The following is a 25,090-nucleotide window of genomic DNA, read 5'->3' on the forward strand; positions in this document are numbered from 1 at the left end:
TAACTATATTTTGCAGTAGCTTGGATGGTAGTTGAACTAAATACTAATCGTGGTGTTTTTCGTAGTTCATATGGGTGAAGTAGGCCATCATATGGGTGAAGAAGGCCATCATATGGGTGAAGTAGGCCATCATATGGGTGAAGTAGGCCATGTGGGTGAAGTAGGCCATCATATGGGTGAAGTAGGCCATCATATGGGTGAAGTAGGCCATCATATGGGTGAAGAAGGCCAACATATGGGTGAAGTAGGCCATCATATGGGTGAAGTAGGCCATCATATGGGTGAAGTAGGCCATCATATGGGTGAAGTAGGCCATCATATGGGTGAAGTAGGCCATCATATGGGTGAAGAAGGCCATCATATGGGTGAAGTAGGCCAACATATGGGTGAAGTAGGCCAACATATGGGTGAAGAAGGCCATCATATGGGTGAAATAGGCCATCATATGGGTGAAGTTTTTTGCCATCAGACCTTCCTAATTCTCACTTGAAACAGTTTTTGTGTTTAATAGGCTAAAATAAACATTCTGTTAAAATCTGACTACAGAGTGATATGTCGAGCAATTTATAGTCTATGATATTTCAGAATTAGATATAACTATTGATCACAAAGTAGTTTGGATGTAGTGAACTACTTTTTGAAAGTAACATTTTCTTAAGGGTAGCTTTAGTGTATCTTCACTTCTTCCAGTATGAAGTAATTGGTAACTTGGTAAACTACATTTTCAGAGTACATTCCCCAACGCTAAGGCTACACAAGAGAGATACACTGAGCATATTTCTGTCTGTGATCTGCGTCACCGTTTACAGTGACTGAGTGGTGTGGGAGGAGCTTGAGGAGTGTTGGTGGTGGGAGGGACAGTCACGGCTCACGTTCCTCCTCCACTAGACCCCATGAACACAGTGTTGATGGGGGGCAGCGATGACATCATGTCCCGTACCTCAGATGGTGCCCGGTGAGGAAGCAGTGCATCCTGGGAGTGGAACTGGGCAGGACCTCCGTACATGCAGGGTGCAGAGACCGAGGAGGGGAGGGTAGGAGCTACAGCAGAGAGAAAACAAGTAAACAAAATAGTATCTTAAAAAAAAAAAAAACATTTTCTGTCATTTACTACAATCATTCTTGTCTTGCATTCATTGTTTAATCCATTGCTACAGATTGGTAGTGGAACATTGGAGTTCCCTATCAATCCATAATTTGTCACTGACCTCCAGGTGTGTGGGAGCCCAGTGAGTCAGACTCGGTGTAGTAAGGCCCAGCCGTCTTCCTGCCCGTGTCATCCAGGATGTTGAGGGGGTCGTGTACTTCACCGTACACTGGGACTGAGCGGATACTGCTCACACTGCTGATAACTGACACATGCTGGTCTATCATGGAACCCAGCCTCTGGCTATCCAGGTAGCTACTGTTTCCGTAGTACCCTGAAAAACAGAGATGTTCCTTTATGAGTAGAATACACATTTATGGTTCAACTTGTTTTTTAATTTACGATAATTCTTATTGTTAGGGCCCTTAATTATTTCTGACCAGGTGACGTGACCATGTGATCTAACCTTGATGAACTGACTAGTGAGGCCACGAAGTCTAGAAAAACTCAGGGCCCATTTTCTGATAATTCAATGGAGAAGACTTAGGTGTAGTCATTCATACCATTGTGTCCTGCTGCTGAGTAGGCAGACTCCTGACAGCCACTACTGTTTAACCCACTCCCATCAAAGTTGTATCCTACAGAGTCCAGTAGCTCAACCCCCTGAGTCTCCATCCCAGGATCAGGGACTGTGCTGTAATTGGAGGTGTGTCTGGAGCTGTAGGGGGATACTGCACAGCTGCTGTTGAAGTAGTCTTTGGCCAGGTGCTGTTCACTGAAGGACGGGTAGTGGCTGCTGTCAGAGCGGGTGAGGTAGGCAGGCGCCTGGACGTGTGTCTGGGGCCTGAACACAGCCTGGTAGTTGGAGGTGGTGGGGTAGTAGCTGGGGCTGCTGGGAGGGAGGCTCTGGTACATGGTGTCTGGGAAGGCTTGGCAGGAGATTTGGGGCTGGATGGTGGTGCAGGCGCTCTGGGGTCTGATGGCCATGGTGCCCTGGTTGATGACACTGCCCCTGTTCACCATGGCTGGGGAGATGGGAGGGGTCATCAGAGGGCCACTGTTCTGGGAAAAGTCCATTTGGCCTGGGGGCACAGAGAAAGATTTTAGACAACACAATAGGAACCTTTACTACAAATGAGCAGTTGTCACACAAGTTTACATTTTATGTTAAACCAATGAAAGTATGAACAAAGCTAACATACAACGGGGCTAAATTAAATTCAGAAACAAGTGACAAAATGAGTCATGTCACCCTTAAAAACATATTTGCACCTGATAGGCAGAATTCATCAGTTTCAGAGCCCTGGTAGATGGCCATGTTTGCTCCCGGAGCCTGCTGATGATTGGCTGACAGGGTCATGTATGCGTGTTCTGAGAGGGACTCGTTCTTCACAGACAGATCACTGGACACCGCACTGGGCTTGTTACGGTTGGCCAGGAAACAGGAGCTGGGGGAGGCAGTGAATGCTGCCTTGCTGGCATCTGAAAATAATCATAACAACACACCTCAATGATCCTACTTCCTCCATTATTTCTCTGTACTGCTCCATAAAAACTGATAGTATTAATATGAAACGCAGTAACAACTTACTAATGAAAAAGAACAATCAGAGTTATATATAGAATTAGATAGTCTATGTATGTTATGTAATTGCTTACCTGCATTTCCCATGTACTTATCTAGGAGATTCTGAAGGTCTTGTTCTTTGTTGTTGTTGAATTGTGTCTCAATAGCCAGTAGGATATACTCATCCAGCAACATGCGGATGAGATGGAACGAACCTGGGATAATAAAAAACACATCTCTTACTGTCCTAGTTGCCCACCAGAAATCTAATCTGGTTTCGATGTCACTATCATGACTTGATACTCAGCCAATCGCTAACATCCTTCACCTTACAAACTGTGACAAGGCTCCAAAGGCTATTGTGTGCACCAATTTGCAGGTGCTGAGGGTTTGACCTGACCAGCTCCAGAGATCTGCTTTCCCGTAGGCTTTCATCTCACCGGGCATGCTGTTTGACTTGTATGGTCATGTGATACTCCTCCAGTCTGTTTGACTTGTGTTTGGTGATAGAGCCACCAAATGGGGGTGAGGAAGGTGCATGGGAGAGGTCTGTCTTCAAACACAGTGCACGCAACCGATTGATAATGCTTTCTTTACTTGGGGCCAGGCCATTATAATTTATGGCTCATTGTAGCATTCTGTTCAGAGCCGGCCGAAAAGATACATGTGTTTGCGTCTGACGTAGTGACGGACTGTGTATCATTTAGACTCAGTAGTAATGGGAGAGTCTGAATTTAAAATACAAATAGAGAAGTTTGACAGCATTTCCTACATGTTGTAGTTGATACATGGATATACAGGTTACCAGGGGAACTGGTAGAGGGACGTAGTAATTTCTCACCAAAACTGGTGGCGTTGTTCAATGTGAGGTTGTGCATAACACGTGCTCCAAAGAAACTCCACTTGAGGAGGAAGTCCTGAGCTCGCTTCTTTATGGACCGTCCGTTCTGCTTCCCAGGCTGGAGAGAAAGGAACAAACAGATTGGATGTCAACATCCAATCTGACAACCCCAATCTTAGATCTGAAATGGGGACAACGTACCTTTATGACTTTCTGCTCCACAACAGTGTCCAGCCACTCGATAAAGGATTCCACAGTGGCATTCTTCTTCAGTAGGTCTTTCAGCTCTTGGAACACTGTTATTGAGTCATCTAGCAAACATGACGAGAAAGCAAATTAACATTGTTTACAGGAATGAACCTGGCAGGGTTTTCCATGTACAATGCAAATGTTCTACTCACATTCAGAGTAGAGGTCAGAGTCTTGGTCTCCACTTGAGATGGTGAGAAGTGCTTGTGATCCTATGCTGTTCAAATCCACTTTATCTATATCCACCACCATTGAGTTCACCACATTCTGGTCAAAAAGAGCTGGTCTTGCAATCTGTTGTAAGAAAAGAAAATGACCAAAATAACCAAAATTAGCGTCTATATTCAATCTGTTTCGTCGAAAGTTCAGCGGTATAATGCGCTTGAAATGTAAAGGTCATTTCAAATTGAGCCGACATATGCAGCGTTTACCGTAATTGCAGTCTCCGCATACGTGGAAACATTGCAACATTGCCTTTAAATTTCTATCACGCCATAACGCCGAAATTCAGTGCTACAGACTGAATCAAGCCCTAGGACATCCAGTTTATGAATACAATTTCAATTTCTTAGAGTCATAATAAGATATGCGATATAGATACATTTTAGACACTTTTAAATATCTTTGTAAAGTTAACATAATGATATTTATATTCCTCCCGTGCTGTAATACAGTGCTTTACCTGAGCAAGGTGTAAGAAGGAGGTCTGACGTTTTAGAGAGGACACAAATCTGCGTGCGATCTGGAGCTTCTTCTCTGAGAGGCATTCTGGGAGGTTTTCCAGAGAAGACACCATCCAGTGTTCCCAGTGCTTGGCAAAGTTACGGATGTCTGCCAGGAGACTGCAAACAGGACAATCTTTATACACAACAAAACATCACCCGGAGAGAAGGCAGCATCTTATTTCCGTTAATTTCATACACCATAAACCTTACAGCAAATCTGGTGTTTAGATGAGCAAAATACGAATGATGAGAGATGAAAATACTCTACCTTTCAGGCATCTCCTGCATCGTAGCAGGGATCAGGACATCTGTCAGAACCTGAAAAACACCAAATGGATAGTACAACCTGTCCAGTTGAGGTAGGTGTCCTTCAACAACTAATGAGGATGCTGCTCTATGATTCTGGAAAGACACCCACCTTATATAGTATAGAGTCACACACACAGAAGATGTCCACGATAATAGTGTTCTCCAGCAGGGGTAAGAGGTGGTCGGGCATTCCTTGCCAGAAATGCATCAGGAAATTCTGTATCTGAAACATTGTAAATAGAATCAGGAGACAATTTGTCAGATGTGGCTACAACATCTGACGTCTTGTTTTGGTAGAATACCTCTTCGAAGTTGACATTGATGGCATTGTCCAGGATGCACTGACAATGTGTTTTGTACATCACGATGAGCGTGTCCACCTATTGGCCATGTGAAGATAATCCATAATGGTTACAGGTGTTTTTGCAGAGGATACTGTACTGTATGTAATCAGCAAATCTTGATGGCAAAGAAAGTTGAAGTACTGATGAAAATAATACAACAAACCTTCTCTTTAGAGATGGAACTTTGAAGCACTAGATGCTGTGGACTTGGGAATTCTGGAAGCAAAGTTCCTGTTTTGGAACTGAGGGAGTATTTCCGAGTGAACCCTCCCTATTAAATAGAGGAATATCAAACTGTATCAATATTTTTGACCTTGTAGTCATGACTAGTCATGTAGTCTCATGACTACAGTTTGAATTAATTAGATAACATGATTCATGTCTGTAATATCTCACATAAAAATGCATTTAAAAATGTATATATATTTTAAATATATATGTCAATCTTACCTCATTGTTGAGTTTGCTCCCTGAAAATCTACAATCAGATATGAAATCAGACTGACATTAAATCCCATACTATCACAACAATTCCAAACATTTGACTTATTCTAGAATGATCTTACCTCGTCAAGCCTTTTCCAGAGTACACCAAGTTATAATAGGCACTGCTCTCTTTGATGCCAATCCCATAATAATGATATCTGTTAAATATCAACAAAATTAAGCATTTTATATTGAGACCGATCAGATCACTACAACAAGAAATCTTTTGAAAATAATATTTTCCACTATATCTTACTTTGAATGACCTCGGGTCCCAAGTCTTCTTGTTGTAAGAAGTGGAAATTTCTGCCTAATTGTCTAATATGCACAGAGAACGATACAAAAAAAACATAATAGCTTTTTCCACCACAATTATTACTATGTTGTACTTACAGTATCTATAACATCTACCACAAACTACGACCCATCCAGCCCGCCACCTCAACTACAAGACATTACTCATCTCACCTTGCCAAATGTAGCAGCACAGGCTGGATCCAGTTTCTCCTTCCTACAGAAGTCTAGGTAGTGAGCGTACAGGATGCAACGTGGCAGACAAACCCCTTCACAAACAGTGTAGTTTTCATCCAGCCTAGCGAACAAGCAGTCACACAAATTCATGTCAAATCAATCACCAACAAGAAAAGAAACATTAACATTTGTAAGAAGGATTGTTATTATACAAGTGCATCACATCACAAGCTATATTATAGATTTCCATAGGTTGTGACTTTGGAACACTACCAGTGAAGGGTCAAATGAGTCTGTTTCTTCTTGTCCTTGATGATCTGAGTGATGCTTTTCCTCGGGGTCGTCTGGTTGAAAGCCAAATCTTTAGAATACTCCAGGAGGTCCTGGTCCTCCTCAGAAGATGGGGTCTCATTGCTGTCATCTGCTTCTGACAGGGTTGTGGGGGAGAAAACTGTCATGAGGTGAAATATATATTTGAGTAGTTCAGGGCCATGACATCTTTCCAGATTGGTACGTGGCTAAATGAACCATACAATTAGAAATAAGTACTCCCTATACAGGATTTTCAAGACTCTTCAAAATGAACATAGCAGAGAAAATTGTATTTTTGTTCAACTGGGTCAGATTGAGTAGATTGTTTTTATGTGGTAAATAATACATTATTTTATTCTAGCCTACCCATAAAAAATGAAAGAAGTATATTTTAGTGCAGGTATATTTAAAAAAAATCCTACAATTTAATGCAGCACAAACTGTATTAGTTGACATCAACAAATATGGCTCTTGTTTTGGATGTTATTCTTGTATGACTCTTGGGTGAAGAGGGAACCTCTCAGTCTATGTGTAGGCCTATTAATCTGACTTTATTCCTCACCTGATTTAATTCCCAAATCACCTTCCTCGTCAAACTTTGAGATTGAATGTCCATGGAAAGCACTGCGTAATCTTTCGTTAGATAAAGTGGTGTGCATGAGCTCCTCGGATGCACTGCAGAAATTATTGGTTGATGGTGAATGAACATGAAGAAATTGTCCATCCTGGATCGGGCTTCTTGTATTCCGTTTCATAGGCATGTTAAATGCAAAATAAAAAGTGAAAGTAAAAGAAAACAAATGAAAAATGGTTTAAATTAAACATTTAAATGAATGCGTTAGAAAATGTACACATCATCTTCAGGGGGGGAACTATCCTATCCTCACAAATAAAATCCCCCAAATAAATTACTTTTCCCCAAATTTGATCCTCTCATAATAGGACAAGGAAACTTCCCACACTGCAAGGTCAAACGTTTTCTTTTGCCATTTTCTCTTGGAATAAGATAATAAAAAATATTTTCTTGTAATAGAAAAGGTAAAGTGCAGTTCTGTAGTCTCTCTCTCACTCTGATACTACCTTCCAGAGTCAATTAAACCTGTGCTGTGGTTTAACACCGACGTCACACTGGTGATTGCCTAGGTATTCATTTATCATATTTGCAGAGGACGGGGGGCTGATTCAGACGATCAATGATTAACTAAAAAAACATAATCTCTCCTTGGTCTGCTGTAGCCTAGGTTTGCACTCAGCCAGCCCAGCCTGCCAGGGCGTCATGGCATAAAAATCTAGGTTTTCTATAACTAGTAGGCCTCATTGAAAATGATAGAACGTACAGCAGTGTATTTGTCTACACATAATTATGATTTCCCATAGGCATATGCGAAATACCTAAATGCAACAGGTTCGGAGCAACAAACAGGCCGCCCTAAACACATAAATTAGGTTTAGTTGTCCAAGGCAGGGTGATTATGGCAATTGCTACGCAGAAATGTCCCCCTCTAGTGTAGACAAGCCATTCGTTTTTCCTTTTGCGCTTAAATTATATCTGAACACAAGAAATATGTTTCTAATCTGAAATGTCATGAAATACCATAGAATTGTATCTACTATTTTCAGGGCAAAATCTCACCTCATTTCTCTAAGGGGAGAAACTTCTAAATTGCCCGATGCAGCAGGTGGCAGGAAGTTAGATTTTTCTCCATCCTTTTTACGGTCACGGCTGTTGGCTGCTGCTCCGAAGTTGGATGTGTCTTCATTCAAACGAAGGTACAGTAATTTCTAACAACAAAAACGTGGCAGCCAACGTGTTATTTGTCACTGAATTATCTTGTTTATTTTAGCTACCTGTCACCTTCCATGTGTAGTAGTTGTGTAATTTAGCTAGCTTGCTAATTTCCATGCGGAGAATGGCTAACGTTTGCTCGCTAGCTAGCTAGTGAATGAAATAGGAAGGTGTCTCAAGCACAGACAGAAATGCTTTACAGGAACTATAGTCTAAGCTTTTTAATAGTAGCTAAATTCGTAGCCATATCTAAAGTAATGTTTGACTTTGTTCTACTGCTCATCATGACACGCATATGAGGTCGATGTGTAGCACCAGCTAACGTTTACACTACATGACCAAAAGTATGTGGACAACTGCTCGTCGAACATCTCGTAACAAAATCTTTGGCATTGATATGGAGTTTGTCCCCCGTTTGCTGCTATAACAGCCTCCACTTTTGTGCGGCGGCAGGGTAGCCTAGTGGTTAGAGCGTTGGACTAGTAACCAGAAGGTTGCAAGATCAAACCCCCGAGCTGACAAGGTACAAATCTGTCGTTCTGCCCCTGAACAGGCAGTTAACCCACTGTTTCTAGGCCGTCATTGAAAATAAGAATTTGTTCTTAACTGACTTGCCTAGATAAATAAAGGTACAATAACTAATGTTGGACACAGTAGACTATTTTCATTTTTTTTCCTATTATAGTACGTACATTGGATGCCTGTCATTCATATTCCATTTACCCAGTTCATCGATAGGTGTACATAATGCTCTAATTTTCCCTATACTCATATTGAGGTTCCTATAACCTAGCAGAGCACATGAGCGGAGTTGATTAAAATCCCCTCTCCATGGTGCGCACTGCTCTGGTGCCCCATGTTCTTTCCTACAGCTCCGCTAAAAACTGCTCCACACTTAGAGACAAACTCCCGCTCCAAATTCGATCCATTCATTCAAATCACAATTTAACCAACATCCATCTATTTGTTGTGACTACCTGGACCTAACAATTGTTTTACTTATTGAAACCAAACCATATGGATTTGAATGACGAGTATTTTGAATAAACATGAAAATGTGAATGTAAGAAGTGAACATAATTTCTAATAGGCTACATGTCATGTTTAACAGCATACAAACACTAAATAGGTCAGGCTCCCTGTCTTGCTCCTAAGTAGAAACATTTATTATTTAGGCTATATTATTTCAACAGGTCAAGACATAAAGCCACAGCATTTAAACGTTTTATTAAATCATTATAGTTTATATATTGCACATATAGGCTGTTTGCGCGTATTGGCTGTGACTTAAAATTGCGCATATAGGCTGTGACTTAGAATTAAATAAAAATGACTTATTAGTGCCTTTTGAATTCATTTTTAGAAACACGAGTTTGGGCAGTCTGTGGCTTCAGGCTCATGACAGTGCCTGGAGAACCAGCCAGCAGCAGAGAATGTCCTCTCCACACTTACAGAGCCTCTGGGAATGCTAAACACCTTTTTGTCCACTCTAGCCAGGCAGGGCAGAGTTTTTTTGTTGTTGTTGGTAGGCCTAAAGGTTTTTAGGCAAAATTACCTAATCAAAACGGAAAGTTCCCACATTCAAAGAACATGCCAGATCTATTGGGCTAATAAAAATATATAGCGAACTCCATTACAGTAGCAAAAGCAAGGGGCTGTAGCAGCACACAAGTAGACTACAAATGCATGCTGGGGGTGGGCACTCCCTAAGCTCTTGAAGTGAATTCTACTGGAGCGAAATTGGAGTGGGCGAGAAGGCAACATAGGTACGTACAGGTCGAGATAAGACTTTGAGGTGACACATTTAATACCGCCTTGCACACTCTTGCCTGCATCTAGGTGATCTTGAGTGTAATCATTAGTCCAACAGTTGCAAACGAGAGTTACTGTTGTACAAATTCAGATATGTTTATCCCCGTTTTGTTCTGTTTGCTTCCATTTAAGAAACATTTTTAACAGAATCGGCGGAATGAATACACCCCTGATCACTCGTTAACACAGTTCACTTTCATAGCTGCCACGTTGTATTCCTTCTCATGTCTATGCACTCTCCTCCTCTCACCTTTTCCCTTCGTTTGTGGACCTCAATGCACAACACATCAGCTGTATGTGACCAGGCGGTGAAAAAACTTTCCAAACCATATCATAACCCCTACACACAGTTGCCCTACATAGTTGTCACCATATTAGCTAAAGTAACGTCATAGTCAACATAGCTAATAGAACTAATGTGTTAGTAAACCCGCTGCAATCATGCAGTAACGTTAGTGTATAGTCAGTAGGCATTTTAACAGTTACACCGGCAGGCCCCGATGGCAAAAAGGCTAGGTTTATGACAGTCATAAATACCTCTTTTCCCCTTTTTCCTCTCTCTACCCTACTGATGTTACATTTGCAAAACCCATGGTTAACATAGAGATTCTGGGAACATCAGAAGGTGGGGGGAAATTAACTATATTCTGGTAATCTGACCAATTGAACATATGCGGTGGTACTTAATGAATATGATGTCAGTTCAGTTGTCATCTGAGACATTCTCATCAATGATAAGATGACATAAACTCTACAGTGGAAAGTCTACACATCACAGTTATCGGATTCACGTGGAATTGTTGTTCAATTTTAATGTTTGAATATGAAATTATTTGAGATGGGATGAAATGTTATTTTAGCTTCTAAAATGTGGGTTTTCATAAGATATGGCTCTGCTCAATCACTGGCCCGCCCCTGTGAAGGGACGTGGGCTATAAAACTTTTCAAACACACCCTCCTCTCCCTTCCTATATAAAGCCTTGACGACAATATAACCTCCTGTTCCGAGGACGTGACGAGGACGGTCTGATGTCAGAATGGTTCAGATAATAATAACTACAGAAGGAAGCCAACATCAGCGTGAGCGTTGGTTGCGACTGGTATGAACTTTGACCTCTTATTCACTACAGAAGTGATACCTCCTAGCCGTTGAGTTAGCAACAGCCGCTGCAAACGAGGGTTAGGAAGGAACAGACAGAGTATCCCGTCTACCACACAACGACGTTACTACAACGTATTCAATTTACCAGCAGAGACATTCTTCGAAGGACTCGGTTGGGCAACACGGCCTTCCATCTGCCACCAACTTACCGAAGCGCAGCTGAGTAAATATTTATTGCATTTTGCTTTTCCAAATGGGCAGTAATTTAGAATGCATAAGATACTGTATTTACGATAGCACAGCTTCGCCCTTTGTACCTCAGTCTTCCAGCTCTTTCACTCAAACGCAGCCCCTTTTTTTTGTGTGTAACCAGCTGTCATATCTGTTCCGCCCGCTAGGGACGTTTTCCTTTATGACGTCATTTGGAATCAAGTTATGATTTATGTATGTGTAGTTCTGTGTGATTAGTTAAGTATTTAGTAAATAAATAATTAAACCCAATTTTGTATGGCTGATTAAACTTATTAGCGAGGGTTCGTGCAGATATCTGAAAGTTGTAAATTCTTGGTTGAGACAGAATTAAGATGCCGATTAATATGGATTGCTATTGATGTAAAATATTACAAGGTCTTTGAGAGTTTATTTGGAAGATAAGAGCTCTATAAATATCATTTAGTGGTGCCCGACTCTAGTTAATTACATTTACATGATTAGCTCAATCAGATAATATTAATTACGGATAAATTATTTTATAGAATAGCATGTCATATCACTTAATCCGGCATAGCCAAAGACACGACAGTACTGTAGACTTTAATTTTAAATTATTTGGTATAGCTTTACCTAAAAAGGATAACTTTTAAAATGTTTTACAGTTATGAAATTCACTGAGGATGGTCCTGCTCCTCTGAGTTGCCTCCACTGGTTGGAACATTGCTGCAGAGACGTGCTTCGATTCAGCCACGAGCATTAGTGAGGTTGGGAACTGATGTTGGGCGATTAGGCCTGGCTCGCAGTCGGCGTTCCAATTAATCCCAAAGGTGTTTGATGGAGTTGAGATCAGGGCTCTGTGCAGGCCAGAACAAGTTCATCCACACCGATCTCGACAATCCATTCTGCATGAATCTCGCTTTGTGCACGGGGGCATTGTCATGCGAAAACAGTAAAGGGCTTTGCCCAAACTGTTGCCACAAAAATGGAAGCACAGAATTGTCTAGAATGTCATTGTATGCTGTAGCATTAAGATTTCCCTTCACTGGAACTAAGGGTCTAACCCGAACCATGAAAAACAGCCCCAGACCATTATTCCTCCTCCACCAAACTTTATAGTTGGCACTATGCATTGGGGCAGGTAGTGTCTCCTGGCATCCGCCAAACCCAGATTTGTCTGTCGGACTGCCAGATGAAGTGTGATTCATCACTCCAAAAGAACGCATTTCCACTGCTTCAGTCCAATGGCGACAAGCTTTACACCACTCCAACTGACGCTTGGCATTGCTTATGGTGATCTTAGGCTTGTGTGCGGCTGCTCGGCCATGGAAACTCATTTCATGAAGCTCCCGACGAACAGTGCTGACGTCGTTTCCAGAAGCAGTTTTGAACTCGATAGTGAGTGTTGCAACCGAGGACAGACAATTTTTACATGTAACGCACTCGGAGGTCCCATTCAGTGAGCTTTAGTACTAGATTCACTTCGCGGCTGAGCCATTTTTGCTGTTAGACATTTCCACTTCACATTTTCACTTTACAATAACAGCACTTACAGTTGACCGGGCAAGCTCTAGCAGGGCAGAAATTTGACGAACTGACTAATTGGAAATGTGGCATCCTATGATGGTGCCACGTTGAAAGTCTCTGAGCTCTTCAGTAAGACCATTCTACTTCCAGTGCGTGTTTATGGAGATTGAATGGCTGTGTTTTTGATTGTTTACACCTGTCAGCAATGGGTGAGGCTGAAATAGCTGAATCCACTCATTTGAAGAGGTGTCCACATACTTTGAGTGCACTGTATACAAAAGTATTTTCCACATTTTGTTACGTTACAGCCGTATTCTAAAATTGATTAAATAAAAACAATTCCTCAATCTACACACAATACCCCATAATGACAAAGCAAAATATATATAGTACGGTACCAGTCAAGTTTGGACACACCTACACATTCAAGGGTTTTTCATTTTTACTATTTTCTACATTGTAAAATAATAGTGAAGACATCAAAACTATGAAATAACACATGGAATCATGTATTAACCTATTTTATTTTAGATCCTTCAAAGTAGCACACAATTTTGCACACAATTTATATCCTCTCAACCACCTTAACCTGGAATGCCGTTCCAACGATCTTGAAGGAGTACCCACATGCTGAGCACCCTTTGGATGCTTTTCCTTCACTCAGCGGTCCAACTCTTCAAAAATCAATCTCAATTGGGTTGAGATTGGGTTATTGTGGAGGCCAGATCATCTGATGCAGCACTCCATCACTCTCCTCCTTGGTCAAATCGCCCTTACACAGCCTGGAGGTGTGTTGGGTCATTGTCCTGTTGAAAAACAAATGATAGTCCCACTAAGCGCAAACCAGATGGGATGGTGTATCGCTGCAGAATGCTGTGGTAGCCACGCTGGTTAAGGGTGCCTTGAATTCTAAATAAATCCGTGTCACCAGCAAAGCACCATCACACCTCCTCCTCCATGCTTCACGTTGGGAACCACATATGCAGAGATCATCCATTCACCTACTCTGCATCTCATAAAGACTCGCCGGTTGGAACCAAAAATCTCATTTGGAATCATCAGACCAAAGGACAGATTTCCACCAGTCTATTTGGTGTCTTTTTAGACATGGTTTCTTTTCAGCAATTTGACCATGATGGCCTGATTTCATGCAGTCTCCTCTGAACAGTTGACGTTAAGATGTGTCTGTTACTTGAACTCTGTGTAGCATTTATTTGGGCTGCAATCTGAGGTGCAGTTAACTCTAATGATCTTATCCTTTGCAGCAGAGGTAACTCTGGGTCTTCCTTTCCTGTGGTGGTCCTCATGAGAGCCAATTTCATCATAGCGCTTGATGGTTTTTGCGACTACACTTGAAGAAACTTTCAAAGTTCTTGAAATGTTCCGGATTGACTGACCTTCATGTCTTAAAGTAATGATGGACTGTTTCTCTTTGCTTATTTGAGCTGTTCTTGCCATAATTTGGACTTGTTCTTTTACCAAATAGGGCTATCTTCTGTATACAACCCCTACGATGTCACAACACAACTGATTGGCTCAAACGCATTAAGAAGGAAAGAAATTCCACAAATGAACTTTTACCAAAGTGCCGTAGAGGACACCCCAGGTGATGTTGTGCAGACAGCACCACCCTCTGGAGAACCCTGCGGTTGTGGGCGGTGCAGTTGCCGTAGCAGGCGGTGATACAGCCCAACCCATGAAGGCTCTCAATTATGCGTCTGTAAAAGTTTGAGGGTTTTAGGTGACAAGCCAAATGTTGTTGCGTCGTCTTTACCCCACTGTCTGTGTGGGTGGACCATTTCAGTTTGTCAGTGATGTGTACCCTGAGGAACTGAACTTTACACCTTCTCCACTGTTATCCCGTTTGTGGATAGGGGGAGTGCTCCCTCAGCTGTTTCCTGAAGGCCACGATCATCTCCTTTGTTTTGTTGACGTTGATGTAATTTTCCTGATGCCACACTCCAAGAGCCCTCACCTCCTCCCTGTTATTCTGTCTCGTTATTGTGGGTAATCAAGCCTACTACTGTCGTTGGCAAACTTGGTGATTGAGTTGGAGGTGTGCATGGCCGTGCAGTCATGGGTGAACAGGGAGTACAGGAGGGGCTTGAGCACGCACCATTGTGGGGCCCCAGTGTTGAGGATCAGTGACGTGGAGATGTTGTTTCCTACCTTCACCACCTGGGGGCGGCCTGAAAGGAAGGCCAGAACCCAATTGCACAGGGTGGGGTTGAGACCCAGAGAGATCCTTGATGAAAACCTACTCCAGAGCGCTCAGGGCCTCGGACTGACGAAGGTTCACCTTCCAACAGGACAACGACCCTAAGTGCACAGCCAAGACAATGCAGGAGTGGCTTCGGGACAAGTCTCCGAATGTCCTTGAGTGGCCCAGCCAGAGCCCGGACTTGAAACCGATCGACCGTCTCTGGAGAATGGGAGAAACTCTCCAAATACATGTGTGCCAAGCATGTAGCGTCATACCCGAGAAGATTCTAGGCTAATCGCTGCCAATGGTGCTTCAACAAAGTACTGAGTAAAGGGTCTGAATACTTGTGATATTTCATTTTTTAAATTTGCAAGCTTTTCTTAAAACATGTTTTTGCATGGTCATTATGGGGTATTGTGTGTGTGTGTGTGTGTGGCTTGATGAGGGGAAAACATAATTTTATCAATTTTAGAATAAGGCTGTAACATAACACGTGGAAAAAAATCGAGGGGTCTGAATACTCTCCGAATGCACTGTGTATAACTAGCTAGGTAATGGCAGCTATCGAAGTGGCTAAATCATTTGCTGTAAATGGATGCATCTTTGGGTCTGACTTGTTCATTCTAAGCACAATGCACCCCCTTAGTAGCTACACACATTTTGTAGACTTATTAGCTACATCATCCTAGACTAATTAACCAAACAGAAGTGTTATGCATTTTCTAAATAAAGTTTTTCCTCCTAGTCACTCGGGATAAGGCTCCGCTTCATGATGAACCCCCTCTGTGATCAAGTGAATTTTAGCTAGCTGAAGACTTTAAGGTAAGATTACTATTTTTAATGAGAACCTGGTTAACTAAATGGTAGCATAATTTCAGGGTATATCTATGTTTGATGAGTTGAAGTGCATGCCTAGTTGTATTAGTAGAAATTCTGGAATGGCATATGCTATTTTTCCTCGAAGGCTGACAGCCACATTTTAGCCTCTTCCTTGATTTGATATTATGTATAATAATTTAATGTTTTTGTTTTTCTTTTAGGAAGGTTCCGCTCTCTGTCGCAATGTTGTTGAGAATGACTTCAGAAAATAGAAAGTATGTAGAAAGTGATTGAACAATACCCATATTAGCCTACATTATGATGTAGATGCAAATGCTGAGATATAGTTAATGATGCCAACCACCGTGGTATGACTTAATATAACCAAGCACTGAATTTATATCATTAGGGCAAGAGCGCGCGCACACACACACGCACGCATGGGTTTTAGGTCACAAGCTTGTTGAAGTATAAAGAGGGTCGTGAAAGTGCATTCGTCTTTTCAATTCAAGCATATGCAGTCTTGACTCTGACCCTCTCAATACAGATGGGCTACATGTCCTGAACTTGCGATTTTGAAGCATTTGTGTAAAGATTGTCTTCCACAACTTATTGTGGTGATTGGTGACACCTCTGATGTGACATGAAAAAGATTCAAAGAGTTGTAAATAGACACAATGTCGAGTAAATGGTGTAGGGATGCAGTTTGAGTGTTTAAGGATTAGCGAGTTGGATTATAACGCTATCCAATAAAGTGTATTTGTAAGCACAACCCTAATTTCTTATGACTGGAGTAAATGTAATAATCATGGTTTAAAATGTAATAATTGTTCAAAGTGTCTCATTAAACGGCCCTGCACACACATTGTCATCATAGTAGAGTATTCATCAAAGCCATGGTATACATTAGTACATCCATTGTAATATTTTACCTCATGTTAACTCATTTCATTATGGATACCTCAAACATCAACAACAAAAAAGTAAGATGTCCACAGAATTGTTATGATTTATTATAGTTAATTCCTCAGGGATCCCCTTTCATCTCATCACCAGTTTTACCTACAACCATAATTCACATATTTACAGCTGAACTATAATACTCAAAATGTATGTGCTGTTGGTTATGTTTTGATATAGATGTAGGTTTTACATAAAATACTAGAATCAAGACCAGTTACAAAAAAAAACATCACAATTAGGCCTAAGCATCAATAAATATTCCAAACACGTAAGTAATAAAGGCTATTTTTGTTCCAGACCTCGGGATGATTCAAGTCTTCCTGCACCATGTGCTCTGTGGCCTGTGGACCTACAGTTAACACATGTGAGCTGCAACCCAGGGGATACACTGGTGCACTTCCAGGGCCAATATCTCACAATATGTGAACTGGACTATAACATACTGCAAGTGGAAATACAGAATGCACGGAAAAAACAGATGGCGGTGGAAGTGGGGGAGTTCTGTTTGGTAGAGGATGTCCTATCTACCCGGTGGTACAGAGGAAGGGTTCAGAACAAACAGAAAGAATTGTTTGACGTGTTCCTCATAGACCATGGGAATGTTCTGAGTGTTGATGTCAGCCATTTGGCCACAGCTTTGGATGAGCTCTTCATGCTTCCTCCCAAAATCATCTGTGGTTTCTTTGCAAATGTGTTACCATTGAGAGAAAATTGGGATTCTTTTTCAGAGACTTATTTTGCTTCCTTGATTGGAAGTCATGTCAAAGGATACATCCAAGCCTTTCTTCCTCACAAAGTCCTCATACTAGAAGCCCCAGATATCAACAAGGATCTCTTTAGGCTGAGCTTAGGGAAACACATGGACACAGACACATTCCTTCTCTTGGTGGAATTGTTGACAGAGGTACCACTCAAGCAGAGCATTGAACCTGTCCCAGATCTACTGATTGAAAAGCAAGGTGGACAAGAATTCTCATTCAAATCATCCAGCTTGAAGGGTTTTGAGGATATTCTGTCATTTTCAGGCCCTAAGTTGACCACTGGCAAAAAAGTGAGGGTTAGGGTAACCGCTGCAGTGAACCCTGTTACATTCTACTGTCAAATGACAAGTGTGGCAAAAGATCTGAAACGGATGTCAGACAAATTGGCGTTGTCCTGTGAGTCCAAGAGCAAAGACCCCAGTCTACAGCCAGCAGAAAATATGGGCTTGCTTTGCTCAGTCAAAGGAAAGGATGAGAAGTGGCATAGAGGCTTTGTGCAGTTTCTCCCTGTAAACTCTAAAGTAAGAGTATTGTTTATTGATTACGGATTCTGTGAGTCTGTGAAAATTGAGAATGTCCTCCAGCTTCCACTAGATTTTCTCTCAACACCAATCATGGCATTCCCGTGCGCTCTTTCCTGCCTGAATGGACAAGATAAGGCAGTGAAGATCCAGCATCTGACTTGCTTCAAGAAAGGATTGCTGGGTGGAGTATTAGATGTTGAAATCAATGGCTTTGACAAAGAGCAGAATCTCTATTCGGTCACAGTGCTCAGTGCTGAAGACTATGCAGCTGTTGAGGCAGGGCCAATTCAAGATGTCCCTGGACAAAGGGAGTGTGACTTTGTTCTTAAAAGTGAGCCTGCTTTCCCTCTAAATGGCTACCTGTATTATGAGACCGCAATAATCCAAGCAATGGATAATTCAGTCATTGTTGAGGAAATGCAAGAGGACTCTGTGTTTGAAGGATACGTGGAGCATGTCCTGAATCCAGGTGCGTTCTGGTTGAGAACACAGAAACGCAACAAAGACTTTGAAGAGATGATGGAGAACATGGCCAAGCACTTCAGCCAAGTCCAATTGGATGAAGAAATTCTGGAGAATCCAGAGCCTGGTGCACTTTGCTGTGCAATGTATGAGCTGGATATGCATTACTACAGAGCAATGGTGACAGACACTCTTGACAATGGAGCTGAAGTATTTTTCATTGATTTTGGAAATACAGAAAAGGTACCATGCATGTGCATCAAGCAGATCCCGGGCAAGTTTGCTGTTGAACCAGCATTTGCCCTGAGTTGTTCTCTGGTGAATGTCATGCCTTTCGACGATGTATGGACGATCTCTGCAACCGACTACTTCCGACGAGCAGTCTCCAGCAAAACTCTCCTTGTGCATGTTGTCCACATAAGGAAAGATCTATATGTGGTTGATTTGTATGAGTGTGAAAACAACTCATCACAAAGAGCATCAAAGAGCATCACAGAGCTCTTGACCACAACAAATCATGCAGAATTTTGGAAATACACTCCTTCGGCGCCTGTGATGCCTAAGAGCGAGATGGAGAAGGAAATGATGAAACCGAAGACCGGTAAAAAAGGACAAGTTCATACAAATGGAACAAGCACAAGTGGAATTACAAGGAAACCTCCCAAAGAGACATGGGAAATTTCAAAATTGGTTGGCTGTGAAAAGAAACCTGAAAGCCCGAAGTCAAGCACCCTAAAAGACAAGGCACCAGCGGTGAAATTCAAAGCACAGACATTCAAGCCCGGAAGTGAGCTAGTTGTGCGATGCTCTCACGTCAACACACCCTCAGATTTTTGGTGCCAGCTGGAAAGCAAGATCCCCAACTTGGAGGACATGATGGAAGCGATTCAGCGGTATTACCAAGCACACACACTTCCTCTGCAGTTAAATGATTCCTGTTGTGTTACCAAATCTAAAGATGACGGCAGATGGTATAGGGCCTGCATTATAGGAGCACAGAGAGATGAAGTTGAAATTATATTTGTGGACTACGGGATTATATCAAAAGAGCGCATGCACAATCTTCAAGCAATAGTGCCAGAATTCCTTGATCTTGAGGGGCAAGCATTTAGATGTAGCCTTTACAACTTGATTGAACCTGCAAAGGGCAGTGATAGTGATTGGGGCAGAGAGGCATGCGATTTACTGAAGTACTTCGCTCAAGGCCAGTCAGTGAAGTTGACATGCTATATACACGCTCAACTGTATGTGAAAAACAAGGGCCTGTGCAATGTTGTCGACCTCCACAACACTCAACAGAATGCAACAAAGAAGCTTGTGGAAAAAGGTCTTGCAAGAGAAGTGCAAACCCCTATGCAGCTTATGCCATCAGTATGCCCAGACTCTTTTGTCCATTCTTCCTTCAACTTGAGATGTGGAAGTGAAGAGCAAGTCTGTGTCACTCATGTGTGCAGTCCATGGGAGATGTATTGCCAGTTGGACAGAAATACTGAAATGATCGACAACTTGATGGAGAAAGTCGCCACAGAAAGTAAAGAAATACTGCGTGTCAACTCTGGGCCTGATATCGGAAAACTTTGCCTGGCAAAATATTACGGTGATGGAAAATGGTACAGGGGTGTGGCTTGCCCTGTTCAATCTACTACGCTGCTTCTAAATGTGTTTTTTGTGGACTATGGAAACATGCATATTGTTGAAAAAAACAATGCTGTATCTATTCCCAGACATTCAGCAGATTTACTGTTCACTCCCATGCAGGCATTAAGATGCAGTCTCTCTCAAATCCCGAAAGAGGACAACTTTGCAGATGTCAACAAATGGCTAGAGAAATCCATTCTCGACAAGCCACTTCGAGCTGTCGTTGCAGGAAAGAATGAGGATGGGACAGTCTTTTTTGATCTGTTTGATGGAGGCATAAACATCAATGAGAAAGTCAAGGAGCTCATTGCAAGTCAAAAACCAAAGGAGAAGAAAAGCAGTGGACCTGTGACTGGTCATGAAGGACACAAAGAACAAATGAAGAACAAAATTGGAAAAACTCAAGCGGGACAGCATCTGAAACCCACATGCAAGGGCAGCCAACATCACCAACATCAAAATAAGAAGTCTTCAAATGCTCAAAAAGCAAACCCACCAAAGCGTCCTGATGCCCAGCAAGATTGGAAAGGGCAAAGTGAAAGAATCGCTCAGTTCAAATCTGAGGAAAGCACAGAAGGAAAAACTGATCAACATGTAGACCGTTCCTCCAAACTCACAGGAACCATTTGCTCCGTCCAATTGCCAAAACTTTCACAACTACCCTCCAATCCCAAAATAAAGTCTGGATTCCGAGGTCTGGGGTTTGTTTCCCATATCAATACCATCGACAGTTTTTTTATCCAAATGCAAGATGATGAACAATCCATTCTGAAAATGAGGGAAGACCTCAACACTGAGCTGTTTAAAGAAACCATGGGGAACAGCACATTGGACTTCAGAATGAATAACCTTGTTGCTGCTGAATATGAAGAGGATGGTGCACTTTACCGTGCAGTTGTGACAGATAATGCGTATAATGACCATTTCAAGGTGGAGTTTGTTGACTATGGAAATACAGCCACTGTGACTAAGGACAAAATGTACACTCTGACAAGTGTGTTTTTGTCACAACATAGACTAAGCATACCCTGTTCATTGCTAAACAGTGGCTCTTATAAAAGTGATGCCTCTTTCACTGATGCAGTAATGGGAAAACCTCTCATGTTTGAAATTGTCAGTCGTTTTGGGACACAGTGGGAGGTTAACGTTGAGATCCAACAGGACAACCCATCACTTGACAATGATGTGACTGAAAAGGAACAGGTCCAAGCTTTGTGTGCAAGCCTAGTTGACACATTTAAAAAGCAAACAAGAGTAACCATCAAGGACAATAGCCAGTACAATACACATTCTGAGAGGGTTATGTTCACTGCTCAAGGTGAAAAGGTCTTGCAGAATGTGTCCCCAAGGCCCTCATCAACTAGGCACAAACATGACATTTGCAAACACCAGGACTCCAATCAACTCCAATCAACAACGTTTGGACCATCTATGGAGGCCGTGAAGGATATGGCCATTCCATCACAGGATATAAGAGCCGGACAGGCAGAGAGTGGGACATTGTTGTCCATCTTGGAGAATGGAAATCTATATCTAAGACTCCACAGCACCACAGAACAGTTTACTGTACTTGAGAATCTCATAGTTGAACATTTGTCTAAGTGCAAAGTCATGTCTGAGAAGAATGTCAAAGAAGGACTTCAATGCTTGGCAAAATCAACCAAAGACGACCAGTGGCACAGAGCAGTTGTACGGCATGCATCTATTGACCAAGGAAAATGCGTTGTGTTCCTTGTGGATCATGGCACTGCAGAGGACGTCCCAATGGGCTGCATCAAAGACCTCTGTAATGACCTCAAGCAAACTCCTGTTCAAGCAGTCTTGTGCAAGTGGAATAGCCCTGGCCTCCCTATCAGCGACGCTTATGAGATATTGAAGAAAACTCTGAAACAAATGGTAGGCAAGGATGTAAAACTGATGTTTGTGTCCTACTCTGAAGCTGATACCTTGTGGATGGTCGAAATCATGATAAATGGACTGTTCCTTGTTCAGCAAATGAAGACTGCAACTTCTGAATTTACTGAAGAAAGGCCAATCCCCACAAAGACTCAAACTGTAACCCCAAAAGAGAAAAACTCCAACTTGGACAACAGTCCCCAGAGGTTCTTCCTTTCCCCAGTGAACATGGATCTGGGATACTCCGGCTTTGCAGCTGCAGTCACCACACCAAGTGAATTCTACATTGTTCTGGAAGATTTGCTTCTCATCATGAACAATGTGTCTACGATTCTTGAGGATCTTCCAAAGGAGCTGTTGCAATTTCATGAAGAACACCTAATTCCAGGGTCATGCTGCCTTGTGAGGTCTGATAGTAAGAACAAATGGTGCCGAGCTGAAATCGTCCATTCCGATAGCACAGTGGTTGTGATCAATTTGGTTGACTATGGCCATTGTGTGGACATGCCGTACAAAGATTGGTCTGAGCTGAGGAGACTTCCTGACCAGTTGACCAGGCTACCAAAGGTCACGTATCCATGCACTTTGAGAGGAGTAAAATCAGTCGAGGGGCAATGGACAGATGAAGCAGTTGTTTTCTTTCAAGAGTGCATCTGTAAGAAAAACCTTCAAATATACTTCAGGCAGTACATTTCTGAAGCACACTGGGAGGTGGACATTGTAGCAGATGGCATTCACGTGGCTAAAGACCTGGTTGATGCTGGCCATGCAGAATACATCGACATCATGCTTGGACTGAGATTTCAAGAACAACGCCCCATCAGAGCCCCTGAACAGAAACAAGGCATGAGTCGTGCAGATAGAACATCCAAAGTGGAACCGGAAATGACACCACCTAGGACAAACAAATTCCTGAGAAGACTGAATGAAGAACTAGAACTCGATGGAAACACTTCAAGTGAGGCTGCCTTCCATGGGCAAGGATTTGAAAAAGCAAGTGAGAACACAGCCTGTGCTACTGAGTACCCTGATGGCCAAAGAGCAGAGATGACACACTGTAGCACAATGACTGGAACAAGACATTGTAAGTACTTCCACCTGCTAATTATTTTTGTTCTGCATGTTGGGTAAGACATTTTAAATGTAACTTGGTGTAGGCCTAATTACAATTATCTTTGAACGCTCTAATGTTTTACTATTAAATGCAAGGGAATACATTAAATATTATAATTAATCCCCCCCGCCTCCATTCTACATTTCACAGGTGCCCTGATGTGACTACTGGTTAGTTGTGACTACCAGTGAGACGCTACTCCATATCAGGTAATCACACTATAAATAAGATGTATTTTATGACTGGTCTTAACCAAAAACATGTATTAAGCTGGTGAATTTGCTTGATTAGTTCTACTAATTTCCAGAGTGGTGCAGCGGTCTAGGCACTGCATCTCAGTGCTAGAGGTGTCATAAAGACCCTGGTTCATTTCCAGGCTGTATCACGACCGGCCGTGATTGGGAGTCCCATAGGTCGGCGCACAATTGGCAAAGCGTTGTCCGGGTTAGGGTTTTACGGGGGTAGGTTCAATTTAAAAAAACATATTTGACTGTTTAGGTCCATACCAACATTGACATTCCATAGTACTATTTTTATCTCAAAGGTTGTGTGACAAGCGCGTGAAGAGGAGCAAAGGACTACAACACTATTCCAGACATTTTTGTTCAGAAAGACTAAATGCACGACAAGGCATCATGCTTCTGATGATTGGAATTTTCTCTTGGGTCAAGATTAATGCAGCAGTTATAATCCTCTATATTCTATTTTTCTACACATGGTTGTATTTATATCAGTGATTCACATTTTTATGGATGGCTTAAGTTATCTAAATTAAGATTTCAGTATGACATCTCCTTTTTGCAGTATATCTGAAAGAAAATCAAATGTGTTGCAACAGATTTGCTTTTGGACTGGTACAGTTTAGGCCTAGATTCAACCAGATTAAATGTTAAACAGTGATAGATGATACCTTGCACAGCTGATGTTTTGGTGGTGTCAGAGGTGTCATTGAAATGGAGCTGTCAAATCGGTGAGCTGCTGCTCTTGTAATCTTTGTCATGAAGCTACACCCGTTCCACTCGCTTTAAAGTTCAACATGAGAAAGTGTAGACTATATAGAAATAATCACTCAAATTTCAAAATCATTCAACAAAATGAGGATTTCTATCAGCCTCATTGAGGTGTAGATTACACCTCACATCCCAGTGTTTGAAGTTGTGAACAAGGCTGCATGGGATTTCTCATAATGACTGTAGCCAATGGCAATGTCCGCTTTAGGTATAATGGCGGGAGCTGCTTGTGGATTTGACAGCTCTAGCGCAGTACCACCTCAGACACTTCTGATAGAATCTAGCCCGTAGTCTTGATATTTGTAGATAATAAATAACTGAAGTGGAATGCCTTTTGAATGATATTTTGCCTTTTGCTTATGAAACAATATGGTTTGGATATTTGCATAGTTGTTGACAATGTTTTTAAAGGTTGAGTTGCATACCTTTTTCAAGCATTTTCCAGCAGTTATACATTATAAAATGTAGGCAACAATCTTCTAAAATGTTATGACTACTGACTAGTCAAGTTTGATTTGATAGGCCTACTTTTTTTTCTTTGGTTTTGATGCCACATCTGTCTTTACAGTATGGTTTGTACTGTAATCGATGTTATTTCTGTGGCAAATAACATGTATGCCTTTGACAGAAGAACCTTACAAATTTAAATAATTGTTGCAAGTAACATGATTGTCTTTGAGAAAGAACCTTACTCATTTAAATAATTGATAACATTTAATCTTATTTTAGTTATTTGTTAGATGACACAGTTGGTTGTGAATAATTCTAAAGAATCCACACGTATAACAATCGTTAATTAAACAAATGCTTTGCACATTTAAAAGCCGTCATGTGAATGTTTTCAGGACACTACACTTGAACACATAAAAATT

At 41.7% G+C, this 25,090-nt stretch overlaps 2 protein-coding genes across 4 annotated transcripts; one reads left to right on the forward strand and one right to left on the reverse strand.

Annotated features, from left to right (window-relative positions):
- Positions 1-868: 868 nt before the first annotated feature.
- Positions 869-7,306, reverse strand: rfx6 (regulatory factor X, 6). Its single transcript, XM_046299493.1, has 19 exons — positions 6,954-7,306; positions 6,353-6,506; positions 6,077-6,200; positions 5,865-5,926; positions 5,689-5,766; positions 5,573-5,600; positions 5,286-5,393; positions 5,081-5,158; positions 4,888-5,001; positions 4,738-4,787; positions 4,427-4,586; positions 3,897-4,038; positions 3,697-3,806; positions 3,496-3,613; positions 2,747-2,869; positions 2,360-2,569; positions 1,651-2,169; positions 1,209-1,421; positions 869-1,041 (listed from the first exon to the last, which is right to left on the reverse strand). Exons 1-19 carry the CDS (start codon positions 7,150-7,152, stop codon positions 869-871), a joined length of 2,763 nt encoding a protein of 920 aa, XP_046155449.1. The 5' UTR covers positions 7,153-7,306.
- Positions 7,307-8,074: 768 nt separating this feature from the next.
- Positions 8,075-25,041, forward strand: tdrd15 (tudor domain containing 15). 3 transcript variants are annotated; one of them, XM_046298371.1, is made up of 6 exons: positions 8,075-8,161; positions 15,777-15,853; positions 16,072-16,125; positions 17,111-23,178; positions 23,359-23,417; positions 23,753-25,041. In XM_046298371.1, exons 3-5 carry the CDS (start codon positions 16,094-16,096, stop codon positions 23,370-23,372), a joined length of 6,114 nt encoding a protein of 2,037 aa, XP_046154327.1. In that variant the 5' UTR covers positions 8,075-8,161; positions 15,777-15,853; positions 16,072-16,093; the 3' UTR covers positions 23,373-23,417; positions 23,753-25,041. The 3 variants fall into 3 exon arrangements, with proteins under 3 accessions (XP_046154327.1, XP_046154328.1, XP_046154326.1); XM_046298372.1 differs by lacking the exon at positions 23,753-25,041 and adding an exon at positions 23,516-23,563; XM_046298370.1 differs by having other exon boundaries at positions 23,359-25,041.
- Positions 25,042-25,090: the final 49 nt, after the last annotated feature.

Source organism: Oncorhynchus gorbuscha, linkage group LG14 (genome assembly GCF_021184085.1).
Source record: "Oncorhynchus gorbuscha isolate QuinsamMale2020 ecotype Even-year linkage group LG14, OgorEven_v1.0, whole genome shotgun sequence".
In the NCBI taxonomy this organism is placed as follows: domain Eukaryota; kingdom Metazoa; phylum Chordata; class Actinopteri; order Salmoniformes; family Salmonidae; genus Oncorhynchus; species Oncorhynchus gorbuscha.